The 16,942-nt window shown below is 40.5% G+C and overlaps 1 protein-coding gene across 1 annotated transcript in view; it reads left to right on the forward strand.

Moving 5' to 3' along the window:
- LOC131199821 (ankyrin repeat and SOCS box protein 9-like) overlaps positions 1 to 15,171 on the forward strand; it is a 33,090-nt gene extending 17,919 nt beyond the window's left edge. Inside the window, exons 3-7 of the mRNA XM_058186024.1 lie at positions 3,655 to 3,762; positions 4,377 to 4,527; positions 6,852 to 6,986; positions 10,332 to 10,523; positions 12,109 to 15,171. Of these exons, the coding sequence (XP_058042007.1) occupies positions 3,655 to 3,762; positions 4,377 to 4,527; positions 6,852 to 6,986; positions 10,332 to 10,523; positions 12,109 to 12,233 (711 nt within the window). The 3' untranslated portion in view covers positions 12,234 to 15,171. The remainder of the gene's footprint in view (positions 1 to 3,654; positions 3,763 to 4,376; positions 4,528 to 6,851; positions 6,987 to 10,331; positions 10,524 to 12,108) is intronic.
- The last annotated feature ends 1,771 nt before the right edge of the window (positions 15,172 to 16,942 follow it).

Raw genomic sequence — 16,942 nt, forward strand, 5'->3', positions numbered from 1 at the left:
TAGCAGTAGGCGGTCCCGTAAGTAACCCGGCCCTATGCCATGGGGCGCTTTGAAGATGGTTACAAAACCTTGAAGCGCACCGGAAGGCCACAGGCAGCCAGTGCAGTCTGCGCAGGATAGGTGTCACACGGGAGCCACGAGGGGCTCCCTCTATCACCCGCGCAGCTGCATTCTGGACTAACTGAAGCCTCCGGATGCCCTTCAAGGGGAGCCCCATGTAGAGAGCATTGCAGTAATCCAGGCGAGACGTCACGAGGCGTGGTGACCGTGCACAGGGCATCCCGGTCTAGAAAGGCGCACCAGGCGAACCTGGTAAAAGCTCTCCTGGAGACGGCCGTCAAGTGATCTTCAAAAGACAGCCGTTCATCCAGGAGGACGCCCAAGTTGCGCACCCGTTCCATCGGGGCCAATGACTCGCCCCCGACAGTCAGCCGAAGACTCAGCTGCCTGTACCGTGATGCCGCATCCACAGCCACTCTGTCTTGGAGGATTGAGCCTGAGCCTGTTTCTCCCCATCCAGACCCGTCGGCTTCCAAGCACCGGGACAACACTTGATAACCGTTGGGGTGGCCCGGTGTGGAAAAGTACAGCTGGGTGTCATCAGCGTACAGCTGGTACCTCACACCGAAGCCACTGATGATCTCACCCAGCGGCTTCATATAGATGTTGAACAGAAGGGGCGAGAGGATCGACCCCTGCGGCACCCCACAAGTGAGGTGTCTCGGAGCTTTGAGAATTCCCGAGCTGACAAACTGCCATCGAGGGGTCTTTGGACCAGATCTGTCCTGTAGGGATGGTGAAGAAGGAGAGGCACCTTGGATGACCAAGAGGAACCGGCAAGTTCCTGGGAAGTCAGAGGGAAAGCTCTTCAACTTGGCGATGGGGGCAGTGGCCATAGCAGCCATCATTAAGCTGGGACCACCGGACCAAGATTTTGAGCAGGAGCTGTGATTTGAACGGAATGTTTTTTTTTATTATTATTACAAGTTTTTATTGATTTTTTAGTCCCCCCCCACATACATAATTTATGAACAGAATATTTGCCATTTCATATCTTATACAATTCAATATATTCAAATATATTTTACTTAGTTACAATTTTTGCCAAAATATTTTTTCATAGTTTTTATTCATTTCCTAATATTTCCTTGCTCATTTTATTAAGTCACATCTTCTTTCGCCCTCAAGTTCTAATTTCTCCATTTTTATTTGTATTCATTCCCTTTCATTCAATTTATATCTATATATATTTATATTTTATTTTGTCACAACAGTATATATAATGAAAGGAAACAATAGGACAGGAATGGTAGGCACTTTTGTGCACTTATTCACGCCTCTTATAGTCCTCTTAGGAATGGGGTGAGGTCAATGTTAGACAGTTTTTGGTTAAAGCTTTTGGGAGTTTGAGAAGAGACCACAGAGTCAGGTAGTGTGTTCCAAGCGTTAACAACTCTGTTACAAAAGTCATATTTTCTGCAATCAAGATTGAAACGGTTAACATTAAGTTTAAATCTATTGTTTGCTCTTGTATTATTGCGATTGAAGCTGAAGTAGTCTTTAACAGGAAGGACATTGCAATAGATGATGCTGTGTGTTAAAGACAGGTCATGTCGGAGTTGGCGGAGTTCTAAGTTTTCTAATCCCAGGATTTCAAGTCTAGAGGTATAAGGTATTTTGTTGTTTACAGAGGAGCGAACTCTTCTTGTAAAATATTTCTGGACTTGTTCAATTGTGTTAATGTCTGATCAAAAAACTTGATACTCTTTGTTTGAAATAATGGAGTCAGGGAGGGATGAGTTCAGCCATGTTTCACAAACAAATATATCAAATATACCATTGTTTAACAATAGGATAAATTCAGATAATTTGTTTACAGTACTTCTTGCATTTATTAATTTACATTTGAGACCTACAGTGTTTGGTGTAGAAGAGGTAAGGGGCGTGCATACCTATTTTTGATTGATAGTTGATTGAGGGTTATGTACAACAGGTGGTTGAAAGAAGGTTGGTTGAGCAATGAGTGATTTTTCATTGGATGGTTGAAGGTTTTTTACGGGTGATTGGGGGTTAGTTGGTTGATCGACAGTTGATTGAACGGGTGGATGGATGTTTCGATTGTCAGATGGATGGATGCCTTGGTTGATGGATTGTTGGCTATTTGATTGTAGGATTTTCTTTTTATGCAGTCAGCACAGTAATCAATGTAAGCTGCTGCCCACAAGCTGCTGCCCACCCGATCCATGCACCTCGCTGCCCACCCGAGCCAAGCGCCATGCGGCCACCGACCGAAGCCTGCCTGCATCCAAACGACTCTCTAGCCAGCGATTAAAGCACCTCGCTGGCCATGTGGCCAGCAAGGAGCTTGAATTGGCTGACTAGCAAGAGGCTTGGATGCAGGTAGGCCTCAGTCAGCGGCCGCGTGGTGCTTGGATTGGGTGGGCAGCGAGACACTTGGATGGAGGCAGGCTTCGGTCGGCGGCTACATGGCCAGCAAGGTGCTTGGATGGGAGTAGGTCACGGCCGGCAGCCAGGCGGGTGCAGGTCAACCACCTTTCCCAGTCCCGCTTCCCCAGGGGCAGCACTCGGCTGTACTTGCCTTCTGCTGCTGAAGCGGTCAGGGCAGTCCGAGGTGGGCAGTCCGAGATGGGGAACAGAGTGGTAGGCGGCTGAGCCTTTTAACAAGCGGTTTGGGTGTGCTCCCAGGGGGGAGGAGAGTGCGAGCCAGCAATTTTACAAATGGTGCCGTGACATCAGTAAGTAATAGTGGGGAGGGGAGGGGCAAGGGGCGGAGCAAACCGGCAATTTAACAAATGGTTCATCCGGACTGTCTACAACCGGCAGAATCCCACCACTGATCTTACTCTAAAATTTCTTTGCTTTAACACATGTCCACATGACAAAAAGTACCTTCTTTACTTTTACACTTCCTTTTGAACCAATGTTGAAGTCACATTACAATCATTTTAGTAGTAGAAATTTTGGGACCATGATCTGAATCCAAAAATATCCTTCCGTTAGGATTATCATTGAGACTTGCCATTTGCAAAGAAGATAGTTTCCCATATATTTCTGCCATAGTATTTAAGATACACTGTAACAGTATTGGGGAAAAATCTGCATTCAGTAGAGATAATATTGCTTAGGAAAATTAACACATTTTAAGTTATGGAATAAGCTAAGTGGTTCAAAAATATTATAGTTGACTAATTATAGTGGCCTGATGTTTCTTAAAACCCAAGTAATAGGTTAATCTATTAGTGGAAACAGTAGATCCAATCTTTGACAATATGAATTAATGAAATATCAAACTATTTGCTAAATCTGCACCACTATTAATCTTCTCATCGTTCCCATCACTCATCTCCTTCCACTTATGACTGTAACTTTGTTGCTTTTATCCTTACGATTTATACTGATATTGTTTCCTGATTGCTTATTTGTAGCCTATGACTATCATTAAATGTTGTAAGTGTTGTACCTTGATGAAGGTATCTTTTCTTTTATGTACACTGAGAGCATATGCACCAAGACAAATTCCTTGTGTGTCCAATCACACTTGGCCAATAAAAAAATTCTATTCTATTCTATTGTTTAGAATTGCAAAGAACATCTGGGATCCCTCTCTAACTATGATTTTTATTATTGTACCAGGGAGCTAGTGTGAATTTTAGAACAACAGATTGTGTATCTCCTCTCCATGAAGCTTGCTTAGGAGGACATGCTGCATGTGTCAGTGTCTTATTAAAACATGGGGCCAATGTAAGTACTCAAAGATCTAGAGTTATATAGTGCATGCAAGAAAGAGAAAAAATTTGCTAGAGAATGGCTTAGTAGCTTAGCTACTGAATGTAAACTGTGCCAGTGATTTTCTTGTACACTTTTTCAACAAAGTAACCCAACTAATATTGGGGAAAAATAATCTGATTCCTAATATTATTATTCCTAATAAACCAAAATCAGAATTAATGTGCTAGAAGTGCTTTTGCTATCTGTTTGTTGCTACTAATTAACAGTACCTTCCTTTTGTGAAGAAAGGTGAACAAGGGGATTAAAATGTTCTTGACAGAAATGTCCTCTCATTTTAGCTATGTTAGAACAAGGTGAGAAATGTACTTTGTGCCAATGCTCAAAAACACTCATTTATATCAACACAAAACACCTACCCACTCAGGGCTGACAATGTTTAAAAGAGCCCAGATCCTATCTTGTCTTCAATCCAATTAGTGGCATATATTTATTTTGTATTAAAGTATATTTATGGAGCTACTATGATAATAAAATGTCATTGCAAAATACTTTTTCTATAGCATTTTATAAAATGTTTCAACATGTTTTACAAATAAAACATTACAGTACCAGGTTTTTCCCTTTAGGTAAATGCCACTACAATTGACTGGAACACACCCCTGTTTAATGCTTGTGTCAGTGGTAGCGTTGACTGCTTGAACCTGTTACTGCAACACAGAGCCAGCCCACATCCAGTTTGTGACCTGGCATCCCCCATCCATGAAGCTGCTAAAAGAGGTAAATTTGTCAGCATATGTACCTATATACCAGGGAAACAAGAGGGGTACAACTTTGTGAAATGATATATTTGTTGTTTCATTCCAGGCAAATTCTATACAAACCTACAAATTTTGTCTGTTTGTTTATTGTCTGTTTGATTATTGTATAATCAAAGGTTAGATATCTCTTGTTTGGACTATAAAACAAATATTTAAATGAGTTACAGATAATAATATCAGGGCTAGAGAATCTGTGGCACCTCAAATGGTGCAGAGTAGCCATTCCCAGCAACCTCAACCTCAAGAGCAATGCTGAAGAACATGGAACATTGCAATTCATCTGGAAAGTCCATCACTTCCTTAACCTTCAGTTAGAAAATCCTCTGGTCAGATCATTTTGACATCACTTCCATTTTAATATCTCCACCTATCACAGGTTTGAAATGCTGAAAAATATCAAGCTAAAATCAGTGTTCTGCCTTTAGCTGCTGCAAATCCCTTAGCAACAAAAAATTCTGTATTTTCACTCCACACAAAACAAAAGGGAAAAACAAACTCAGTAGTAGTCTGGCCTTTTGCAGGCTGGCTCATCCAATGTTGAAGAGAAGGGGGAAAGGAGACAAAATAATTTACCCTGCCTGTTTATCTGAGCTACAGAAGAGGATTTGAAATTGCTGTATAGGATCTCTGTTCTTTATTGAATTCTAAAACTTGCTGCTGAGCTGGAAATAAATATTCCCTGCTTCCTAACACTGTTGACTTAGCACAGTTGACTCTGGATGGGGTCTGGATCACTTTCAACTGGCATAAATCCTTGTGTGGAAACCCCCTGTTGCTCTTCCCCCCCAAATATGAACGTTAATATTGGTTACAATTTCTCTTCTCTTTGGGAAGACTATATTTAAATGTTATTATTGCTAATACAGATAGTCCTCAACTTACGATCACAATTGAGCCCAAAATTTATGTCGCGAAGTGAGAAATTTGTTGAGTTTTGCCTCATTTTATATCTTTTCTTGCCAAATTTGTTAAGTTAATCACTGCAGTTGTTAAATTAGTAACACGGTTGTTAAGTGAATCTGGTTTCCCCATTGACTTTACTTGTCAGAAGGTCGCAAAAAGGAATCGCATGACCCCAGGACACTGCAACCATCATAAATGTGAGTCACTTGTCAAGTCGAGAACTACCTGTACTGCCAAACAAGACATGAAATTGCTTTTGGTATGTTGACAAGGATTTCTGGCTCCACAGCTAGCTGTCTAAGTTGGCTTGAATGAGAAGCTTGTCTTTGTAGCCACAGTAATGTGTTCTGAGTCCAGAGCAAAGTATGTTGATATTAAAACTGCCCTCACGGTCGACCTTACAATTCTTCACCAATGAAGTTGGTCTTTGTTGCTGTCTTATCCTCCCACTGATACTTTCAAGACAGTGAAGCGGGGGGGGGGGGTGTCTCCTGGCCAGCATTTCATTTCCTTTTTGGTGTCACCTGTTGTTGGAAAAACCAATCCCCAATTGTTTTCCTTAAGGTGCAGGTGGGGCAGGTTGAAGGCTCAAACTGTCTTTTTATATAATGTAGGTATTTTGCATTTATTTATAATGTTTTGTTCACCTTGGAAATTAAAGAGTTAGGGGACATGAGAGGAATAGGTTCTGAGAAATGCATAAAGGGAATCTGACCATCAGTAGTAGATATCTGAGATGTCTTTTCTTCATCCAGTCAAAGCAAGTTGTGTCTTATTGCTCAATCTCGAAATCAGGATAGTAATTCCGTCTTCCTACTACTAATGATTGAAGGTTCAAGCCTTGTAATAGGGAAATGTAAAAGGAAGATGCTCATGCTTCTGATATTCCATCCTGAGGCCCTGCAATCCATAGACTTTGTTCTCTCTTGGTTCTCAGCTGGAAAACCCTCATACCCTGACACTGATAGGATTCAATTGAAGGGCAAAATTGTCACTCTGCTAAGATGAGACTGCTGCTCAACAAAGCCTGCATTGCTACTCTGATGCTGTTGGAGTTTTATCCTGTGGTGGTGGTCACAATTTTTGGCCAGTGGGGGAACTACACATTAACTAGTGGGGGAACTACACATTAACGTTTAGGGGCACTCTTCAGTAGTTCAGCCACTTCTGCATAGCCAGATGGCATGGACTGTGAAGGACCTGAGTATGAATCCATAAGTATAATGGAAGAAGGTTGGCCAGAGAAAGAAATTGGAAAACTTTTAACGTTTCAGTCATTTGTAAAAATCAGTGAGTCTTTGTTCACCTTTCATGTGTAAACAGCTGGGGTCTAGTTTTGGGGCTTGAATTTAATTTTTAATTTCTTTTGATCCTTTGAAGGTCATACCAAATGTGTGGAAACTCTTCTGTCCAATGGAGTCAGTGTTGATCATAACATAAAGCATCTTGGAACTCCACTGTATGTTGCTTGTGAGAATCAGCAGTTGAAATGTGCCAAAAAGTTACTTGAGTCAGGTAATTCACTAAAAGATATATAATATCAACAAATCATTTTGCATGCCTGAAAATGTTTATGGGTAGAGGACAGAGACATTAATGGGTATAGCTTTGGGAGGTAAGCAGCATTGTAGATTGTATTTTGATAGAGAGGGAAGGGTATGGTAACTAGGACAGTACAGCACTACAACATTCCTGTGTCTCTCTTCAATTTGTCCACCCAGACACCTTCCCTCTTAATTTAGTAATATAAGCCATGCTTGAAGAGAAGAAGATGAGTCATATGGGATAAGACTAAAGCCTCAGTTAATTCAATCTTCTTCCACAATGGCCAACCACAGGTACTTACGGGAAGCTCAAGAGCAGGAAGAATGCAGCAAGAGGGAATGCATATCTCACTCATGTTTCTCATGTTTCTCATTCCACCACTAAAATAATCAAATGGCAAAGAATGTACTCATGAAACAGTTAAAGCAAACCTCTTTAACACATTCTTCAGCTCAGTCTTTGTAAACAGCAATGGCTCATATCCGACATTCCTCAATCGTACAAAAAATGTTAACAACGACTTAACACATATAGACTTCACAGAAGATAATGTTGAAAAAGCTCTTCGCAACCTGAAACCATCATTATCTATTGGACCTGATGGACTATGTGCATACTTTTTAAAAAAACTTTCAATTAATATAGCAGAACCCCTAAGCATAATCTTTAATAAAGCCTTCACGACTAGTTCCCTTCCCAAACTCTGGTCTCTAGCCACAGTCATCCCTATCTTCAAAAAAGGTGATCCCAGCCTAGTTGAAAATTACAGACCTATCTCTCTACGTTGTGTCTCATGCAAAGTAATGGAATCTATCATAAACCAATCCATTACACTCCACCTTGAAACAAACAACCTACTCTCTAATAAACAATTTGGTTTCAGAAAAAAATTATCATGTAACTTACAACTTCTCCATTGCAAAAACATATGGACTACTAACCTTGATCAAGGAAAAGCAATAGATGTAATTTACATAGACTTCTGCAAAGCTTTTGACTCAGTAGTACGTGAGTAGGCTGTACACCACCCTGTCCTTCGGGAGAAGGGCGGTCTAGAAATTTAATTAATAAATAAATTAATAAATAAATGATAAACTTCTCCTAAAACTAAAATCCTACGGCATTTCAGGACCTCTTCACAATTGGATAAATGCCTTCCTGTCAAACAGACAAGAAGTGGTCAAAATTGGTAACGCTTTATCAAATCCCGTTCCTGTCAAAAGTGGCGTTCCCCAAGGTAGTGTTCTTGGACCAACGCTCTTCATACTATACATAAATGATCTTGTGACCTTATCTCAAGTTATTGTGTTCTCTTTGCTGATGATGTCAGCAAAAACTATTCAATACCACTAACAATACTTCTACCCTCCAAGAAGACCTTGACTTTGTATCCGATTGGTCTAAAACCTGGCAACTCCAAATCTCAACCAGCAAATACTCAGTCTTACATATTGGAAAAAAGAACCCAAACAACAAGTACAAGCTTGATGGACATTACCTTACTGACGACCCCCACCCTGTCAAAGACCTTGGAGTTTTCATATCAAATGACCTAAATGTCAAAGCCCACTGCAACTACATAGCAATAAAGGCTCTAAGAGTTGTAAACCTAATCTTACGCAGCTTCTTTTCCAAAAACTCTACACTACTAACCAGAGCACACAAAACATTTGCCAGACCTATTCTTGAATACAGCTCATCTGTCTGGAACCCATACCACATCTCTGACATTAATACAATCGAACACGTCCAGAAATATTTTACTAGAAGAGTTCTTCGCTCCGCCGTAAACAACAAAATACCTTATGCCACCAGACTTGAAATCTTGGGATTAGAAAACTTAGAACTCTGCCGACTTTGACATGACCTGTGTTTAACACACAGAATCATCTATTGCAATATCCTTCCTGTAAAAGACTACTTCAGCTTCAATCGCAATAATACAAGAGCAAACAATAGATTCAAACTTAATGTCAACCGCTTCAAACTTGATTGCAGAAAATATGACTTTTGTAACAGAGTTGTTAACGCTTGGAACTCATTACCAGACTCTATAGTCTCTACTCAATATCCCAAAATCTTCAACCAAAAACTGTCCACTATTGATCTCACCCCATTCCTAAGAGGACAATAAGGGGTGTGCATAAGAGCACAAATGTGCCTTCCGTTCCTGTCCTATTGTTCCCTTTCGTTATAACAAATTAACATGGTTGTTGCATACTTTTGCTTATATATATATATATATATATTTCTTTTATAATATTTTGATTTTCTTATGTTGATGTTTGTGTATACTGTTGTGACAAAATGAAATAAAAAAAAGAATACTGCTCTTTCTTATTAGAAGTAATAGTCATGTTGGTTAATATTTATTAGTTGTCTTCATCTTTCATAAATGTGCATAACTGTCTTTATTTAAAATGTCTTTTAAATTTCTATTAGTGACTAATATACCTTGCTTTGTTCCTCATATTGATTTGGGTAGAATTAACTAATTTAAAACTACAGTGAACAAATCCACAATGAACTCATGGTGAAGTAGCAGATTCCTATAGGGTTATCAAGAAGCTTAACCAAATATAATTGCCAAAACACAGTGGCTTCTAGTTCTATTGATTCCGTCAATTTGGCTGGGAACCCTGACAAGATATTCCTACACAGTAATGAATTTTCCTCTGGTAGTTTATTTACAAAAACCTATATGCTGCCTACTCAGTAGATTGTATAAATTAGGAATGTCAAACTGGCAGGCTGTGGGCCGGATGTGTCACATGCAGGCCACACCCACCCCAATTCTGCAAAGGGAAAAGCATTGTGAAATGTCACGTGACGGCAACATGACGCAAGTTTGACACCCATGGTATAAACCATATCTTCTCAGGGCCTTTTCCTCAGCAATTATGTCAGGATTGAAGAAATTGGTTAGTTAATTTTTCATTGCAACTTTTTTCCTGAAAACCACAGCCTGAGGGAACACATGCATTTTAAACAGAAACTAATTTGACCAAAGTTGCAATTAAAAATGAATGAACTGTCAGTTTCCTGTAAAAAAAAACAACCACATTGCTGTGTTACATTAAGCATATTGAGCATTCTTAATGTCCCATTTCAGATCAGTACAATTGATACATTACTTTGGCAGTAAACCTCAGCATTTAAACAGTTTAAAGCTATTTCAAATTAAGAAATTATTATTTAGGAGGCTTATGCTTCTTTGGCAATGTATAAACTGGAAATTATTCAGATGGATCTGAGATAGCAAAAGAAATAAATTAAGTTACTGTTTGTTTAATAGTTCTATCTCATTTGTTTTAGGTGCAAGTGCAAATAACGGAAAAGGCCTGGATTCTCCTCTCCACATAGCTGCTCAAACCTCCAATGTCGACATGGTCCATTTGCTCATTGACTTTGGAGCAAATACTAGGGCTGTTAATGCAGAAGGCAAAAAGCCAATAGAGCTGGTTCCAGCCAACAGTGCACTAATGCAGATATTTCTGCAGAGAGAAGGTGCCCATTAACCTTTGTTTCTTTCACACACAGAGTACATAAAGAACCTGAGGCATGCTTTGAATGGGGAGATATATATATATATATATATATATATCTTACCAATATGTCAGAATGTGCTCTTATCACGTACAATATTGCTAATATTTCCTCTAATTTGTGACCACATAATGTGGGTGCAACCTTATAATAGTCAAAGGGAATGTTCATGGAGATAGATCCAATTACTTCTTACCGAATACTTACAGATTTCAGACAAAAGGAAGAATAGATTTTTTCCAAACTGAAGTTTCAATTTTGATATTGTTACAATCATAGTTCACATTGTAGATTTTTATAAACATACTGAGTTCAACAGGAAAGTGCAAAAAAGAAGGAAAACTTTGTAGCTAGAATGTGTATGTGTTACATATGAATATTTTGCTGGATATATCTCCAGCAGGAAACTGGTTCATAATATATTTCTAGCTAGAATACTTTTATTCTCAGTAAATGTGTATCTATGTATGATTGTACACATTATTATATATGGCATTTTTCAAAACCAAAACACAAAGTGACCCAAGATTTGTAAAAAGTTTGTTCAGCTATAGTAAATTGTTTTGACTGGTACTGTAACAGGATTGTTCAATTCTAAATTAAAACAAAAATTATTATATGGTACTGTTGGAAGAAATTTCCCTGGTTTGTTCCCAGCTGGGAAGCAGTCACTGATGCTGAGAAGAAATAAACATGGAAGCAGCTGCCAGAAAAGGGATCCTTTAATTCAGGAAGGCAAGAAAAGTAGTGAACACAGCTCAAGCATTCCTGGCTTGCAAGCAGATTTAGAAGTGTGACTCAGAGCCTTTTATTCTTAATTCCCCTTTGAAGCCCCTGCAGCTTAAAGGGTTTATTTGTGTGCCTCTAGTTAAATTTAAAGTGTTTGGGCTTTATCTTTCCTATCCTGGGGGTTAATTCTGCCAGGAAAGAGGAAAAGGGGGGTTCCAGGTGAGTTATTTTTAGCTTGATTCCCCTTATCTTAATGGCTCTACTTAAGTATTTCTATTGTCAGCTCTGTTAGCTGGGCTGCTCTATGCTTTTCTTTCAGCAGGTGCTTTTTGGTTTTCTTAAAGGGGGAAGGGCTGGCTTGAGTCTCTTGGCACTGTTTGCTGTGGTTTCTGGTGCTATGAAGTTATTGGCACTGTCCCCCTGGGGTACACTACCCACAATACCTTCTGCAATCTGTATGGTATTACAGAGTATATATTATATTATATTGCTGTGACTGTTTAAAAGGTTACATGAATCTCACCATCCACACAGATGTAAAAGCTTGATTAGTTATCTATTTTAAACTGCTTTTTGTGACTGATTAACTTTAATCTTCAACAGTTATTCTAGATTAGGATAAACAAACTAACAATAATTGAGTATGTTAGAGTTTGGAATGTTCTGCTTCTTATAGCCAGTTGAGAAGTAAATGTTTTCATTAAATAATTGTTATTCTGGATTGCACAGAACTAAAACTAGTTTGAATTCTTTAGAAAACAGATTTTAAGATTATTCTTGTGTGTTTGTTTGTTTGTTTTGGCATTTTTTTCTTTAGGGCCATTCTCCTTGATGCAGTTATGTCGTCTGTGCATCCGGAGTTACTTGGGAGTCAAAAAGAAAAAGACAATTAGTGAACTTATGTTACCAGATGAGCTAAAGAAGTTTCTTTTGTATCTATAAAAAGTGTTATATTCCTTGCTGATATATACTGTGCAAGTTTTACTTCCTAGCAAAATTGTTTGTACAATGTACATTCCAAATATCCGATCAGGATTTTCAATAGTGCTAGTTTGTTTACCCCTGCATATTTTAATTGTTAGTTCCTATTTGGACATTAACTAAATTTAAAAACTAAATTAAAAAGAAATAAAAATCTTGTAGCAGAATTTCGATTCCATATAGCTGATTATCTGAGGTGTGTTATAAATGCTTCTATAGTAAATAGAAGATGCCAAGCATATACAATATTGTGTTCTGTTATTATTAACAATTTTCTGTGATATGATCCCACAACTAATCCACAAAGTATTGTTGTTGTTGTCATTAACAATTTTCAGGAAATCATATTGTTTAACAAAAACTGGCAGTGTGATGTTCATAAGAACTGGTATGGGCACAAACACTTTCCATGGCATGTTTGGATTTCTTGAGTTTAATTAAAATACGTAAAAAGTGAAAGGTAAGTTTCATGTAGTTTGGGTCAACAACAATTTATTATTACAGTCTTAGACCAGAGACCAGAACAAATAAAAGTTCTCACTATATATACACTTAAAAATTCTAGTATAAAATAATATATAACAACTAAAATCTATAATAAAATCCAGTGTCAATTATACATGGTCTGACTATATGATAGTTGCAATCTGTAAACTGTGTGGCCCATTGTAGATACAATGCTAAAAGAGAAATGACTAAGCAATGCAAAGAATTTGCCACAATTGTTATATAACATTGCTATGATGGAGAAGACATGTGTTTGCGATGAATCCCCGGTGCTGCTGCACAGAATCTAGCCACCTGGGCTGTAGTTATGGACTGTTCATCCTTAAACAGCCATCCTTAAGCTATTTCAAGCAGATAGGTAGAGTCAGAACGGCCAGGATACCTAGCAGTTTTGGCAGAATATGTTTTTTCCTAATCTCCATATAAAAGGAACATCTAAGGAGCATGTGGCCCACAGTCTCCACCTTTCCTGAGCTGCAGGCACAGTCTTTCCGTGAATGGTATCCTTTTATACTTGTCATACAGGATGGCTGATGGAATCGCATGGCTTGCTGACTCCAACTGACTAAGATAGCTGGCAGGAGCAACAACACATCTAATAGCATCTGGAACCAGAAACGGGGATCTTTTCCTAATTCCACCTGCCTCTCGATATCCTCCATCCTTTGTCGCAAGATTTGTCTTGCTAGGTCATAGTCCATCTTGAGTATTAAAGCTGGGGAAAAGCCTAGTTTAGCAAGGTTGGACTCAACAGCCTTAATCCATGATGAAGAGAATTTGTCTTGGAGAATTAACGGAAAGAAGTTAAGCTTTAGCCAGAGATTTAAGGATGCTATACAGATTTATTGCTTCAACTTTTGTCAATCCTGTCTCCATGCACAGAAGTGCGTTTGAGACACAATGCAGCATCTGGAGAATTGATCTAATGAATTTAGATTGAACTATTTCTAGATGCAAAACATGAAGCTGATGGTCTGAGCAAGGTCCCATAAAGAAGTTGTGCTAGTGACTTGGCCAGAAAAAGCTTAATTACAGCGGGAACATAATATCCTCCCTTTGTGCATAAACAAATTAAGAGTGGTGCTCACTGATCTTTAGACCAAGGCAACTGCATATTCTCCATTCTCTTTTCTTGAACGATTGGCCTGAATGACCACCCCCAGATATTTGAAGGTGGTTACCTGCTCTATTTTGTGGCCATTTAGGTACCATCAATAAAGTTTTGGCCTTTTTGCAAAGGGCATGATCTTTGTTTTCTCATAATTTATATCCAGTTTATTGTAATTACAGTACTGGAGAAGGGCTCACAAGGCTCTTTTAAGATCTACTGGTGTCCTGGACAGGATCACAGCATTATCTGCATAGAACAGGAAGGCGATGCTTCAGTCACCTATTTTTGGGGGATAGTGATTTGGTTTGCTTAGCCATTTTACCGTGTCATTTATGTAAAAGTTGAAAGGGGGCAGGCGGCAAAATGCACCCCTGTTTAACCCCCTTTTGAGTTTTAACTGACTTCGAGAGGGACTCTTGCATATTACACCTTGAGGGATGTTTTAGTATGTAGGGCACGTAATAGATGAAGAAGCCTGTGGTCAGTTGAGGCAGCTACCAGCTTCTCCCATAGCTTAGTCCTGGTAACCATATCAAAGGCTGCCTTGAGAGCTATAAAACTGTCATAATGATACAGGTCTATTTGATATGTATTTTTCAATCAGATGATGAAGAATTAAACACTGTTCTGTGGTGCCTGTCCCCTCTCTAAACCCAGCTTGTTCGTCAGTGATCAAAATCTCAGGATCCCAGCCACTCCTTTAGTTTATCTTAGAGGTGTTGGGTATAGAGTTTGCTGATTATGTTTAGAAGACTTATTGGTCTGTAATTGGCAGGATCATCTCTCTTTCCCTTTTTAAAAATTGGGACAATTGCCAAGCCCCAATCTTCTGGGACATAGCCAGTGGAGTCGATATAAGTGAATAGCGCCACCAGAACTGGTATCCAGCATTCCAAATTGTTCTTTAGTAATTCAGCGGTAATGAAGTCAGCTCCTGGAGCCTTCCCAGTCCTGAGTTGGCCAATGAGCAATTTGATTTCGGACTCTGAAACCAGGGGCCATTCAGGTACGTCCTTCATTGTATACCTTATACCAGGGGTAGTCAACCTTTTTATTATTATTATTATTATTATTATTATTATTATTATTATTATTATTATTATTATTATTATTATTATTATTATTATTATTATTATTATTATTATTATTATTAATTCGATTTTTATACCGCCCTTCTCCCGAAGGACTCAGGGCAGTGTACAGCCAAAGTAAAACAAACAATACAATATACAATTAAAATACAAATTAAAAAACTTATTTTATGATTGGCCTAAAAAACTTTAAAATATATAAAACTAAAACCCCTTAAAATTAATAATAGAAAATTTAAAATCAATAAAATTTAAGCCAGCCCAGCGAATAAAAGATGTGTCTTCAGTTCGCGACGGAAGGTCGAAGGTCAGGTATTTGGCGTAAACCGGGGAAGTTCGTTCCAGAGTGTGGAGCCCCACAGAGAAGGACCTTCCTGGGGCCGCCAGCCGACATTGCTTGGAGGACGGCACCCTGAGAAGTCCCTCTGTGAGGCGTGCAGGTCGGTGGGAGGCATGAGGTAACAGCAGGCGGTCCCGTAAGTACCCAGGCCCTAAGCCATGGAGCGCTTTAAAGGTAGTGACCAAAACCTTAAAGTGCACCGAAGGCCACAGGTAGCCAGTGCAGTCTGCGCGGGAGGCGGTGTTACGGGAGCTACGCTGGCTCCCTCTATCACCCACGCAGCTGCATTCTGGACTAACTGAAGCCTCCGAGTGCACCTCAAGGGGAGCCCCATGTAGAGAGCATTACAATAATCCAAGCGAGAGGTAACGAGCGCATGAGTGACTATGCACAAGGCATCCCGATCAAGGAAGGGGCGCAACTGCCGAACCAGGCAAACCTGGTGGAAGGCCCTCCTGGAGACGGCCGTCAAATGATCTTCAAACGACAGCCGTTCATCCAGGAGGACACCTAAGTTGCGCACCCTATCCTTTGGGGCCAATAACTCGCCTCCAACAATCGGGGTGCCGGCATCCACAGCCACTCCGTCTTGGAGGGATTAAGCTTGAGCCTGTTTCTCCCCATCCAGACCCGTACGGCCTCCAAACACCGGGACAGCACTTCAACAGCTTCATTGGGGTGGCCTGGGGTGGAAAAGTACAGCTGAGTGTCATCAGCGTACAGCTGGTATCTCACCCCAAAGCCACTGATGATCTCACCCAACGGCTTCATATAGATGTTGAACAGAAGGGGCGAGAGGATCAACCCCTGCGGCACCCCACAAGTGAGGCACCTCGCGGTCGACTTCTGCCCCCCTGTCAACACCGTCTGCGACCGGTCAGAGAGATAGGAGGAGAACCACCGATACACGGTGCCTCCCACTCCCAATCCCCCCAACCGGCGCAGCAAGATACCATGGTCGATGGTATCAAAAGCCGCTGAGAGGTCTAATAGGACCAGGGCAGAGGAGTAACCCCTGGCCCTCCAGAGATCATCCACCAATGCGACCAAAGCTGTCTCCGTGCTGTATCCGGGTCGGAAGCCGGACTGGAACGGGTCTAGATAGACGGCTTCATCCAGATATTGTGGTAGCTGTCGCGCCACAGCACTCTCTACAACCTTCGCAACGAAGCGAAGGTTGGAGACCGGACGATAATTACCCAAAATAGCTGGGTCCAGGGAGGGCTTCTTGAGGAGGGGTCTCACCACCGCCTCTTTCAAGGCGGCAGGGAAAACCCCTTCCAACAAAGAAGCGTTGATAATCCCCTGGAGCCAGCCTCGTGTCACCTCCTGAGTGGCCAGTACCAGCCAGGAAGGACACGGGTCCAGTAAACATGTAGTGGCGTGAAGCCTCCCCAACAACCTGTCCACATCCTCGGGAGCCACAGGGTCAAACTCATCCCAAACAGACTCGACAAAACGTGCCTCCTCTCCCTCGCTTGGATCATCTCAATTTCGGTCCAGACCATCCCGGAGCTGAGCGATTTTATCGTATAGATAACCACTAAACTCCTCGGCACGTCCCTGCAAAGCATCATCCCGCACCTCCTGATGAAGGAGGGAACGGGTCACCCGAAATAGG

The sequence above is a fragment of the Ahaetulla prasina genome, chromosome 5, assembly GCF_028640845.1.
Source record: "Ahaetulla prasina isolate Xishuangbanna chromosome 5, ASM2864084v1, whole genome shotgun sequence".
Classification (NCBI taxonomy): domain Eukaryota; kingdom Metazoa; phylum Chordata; class Lepidosauria; order Squamata; family Colubridae; genus Ahaetulla; species Ahaetulla prasina.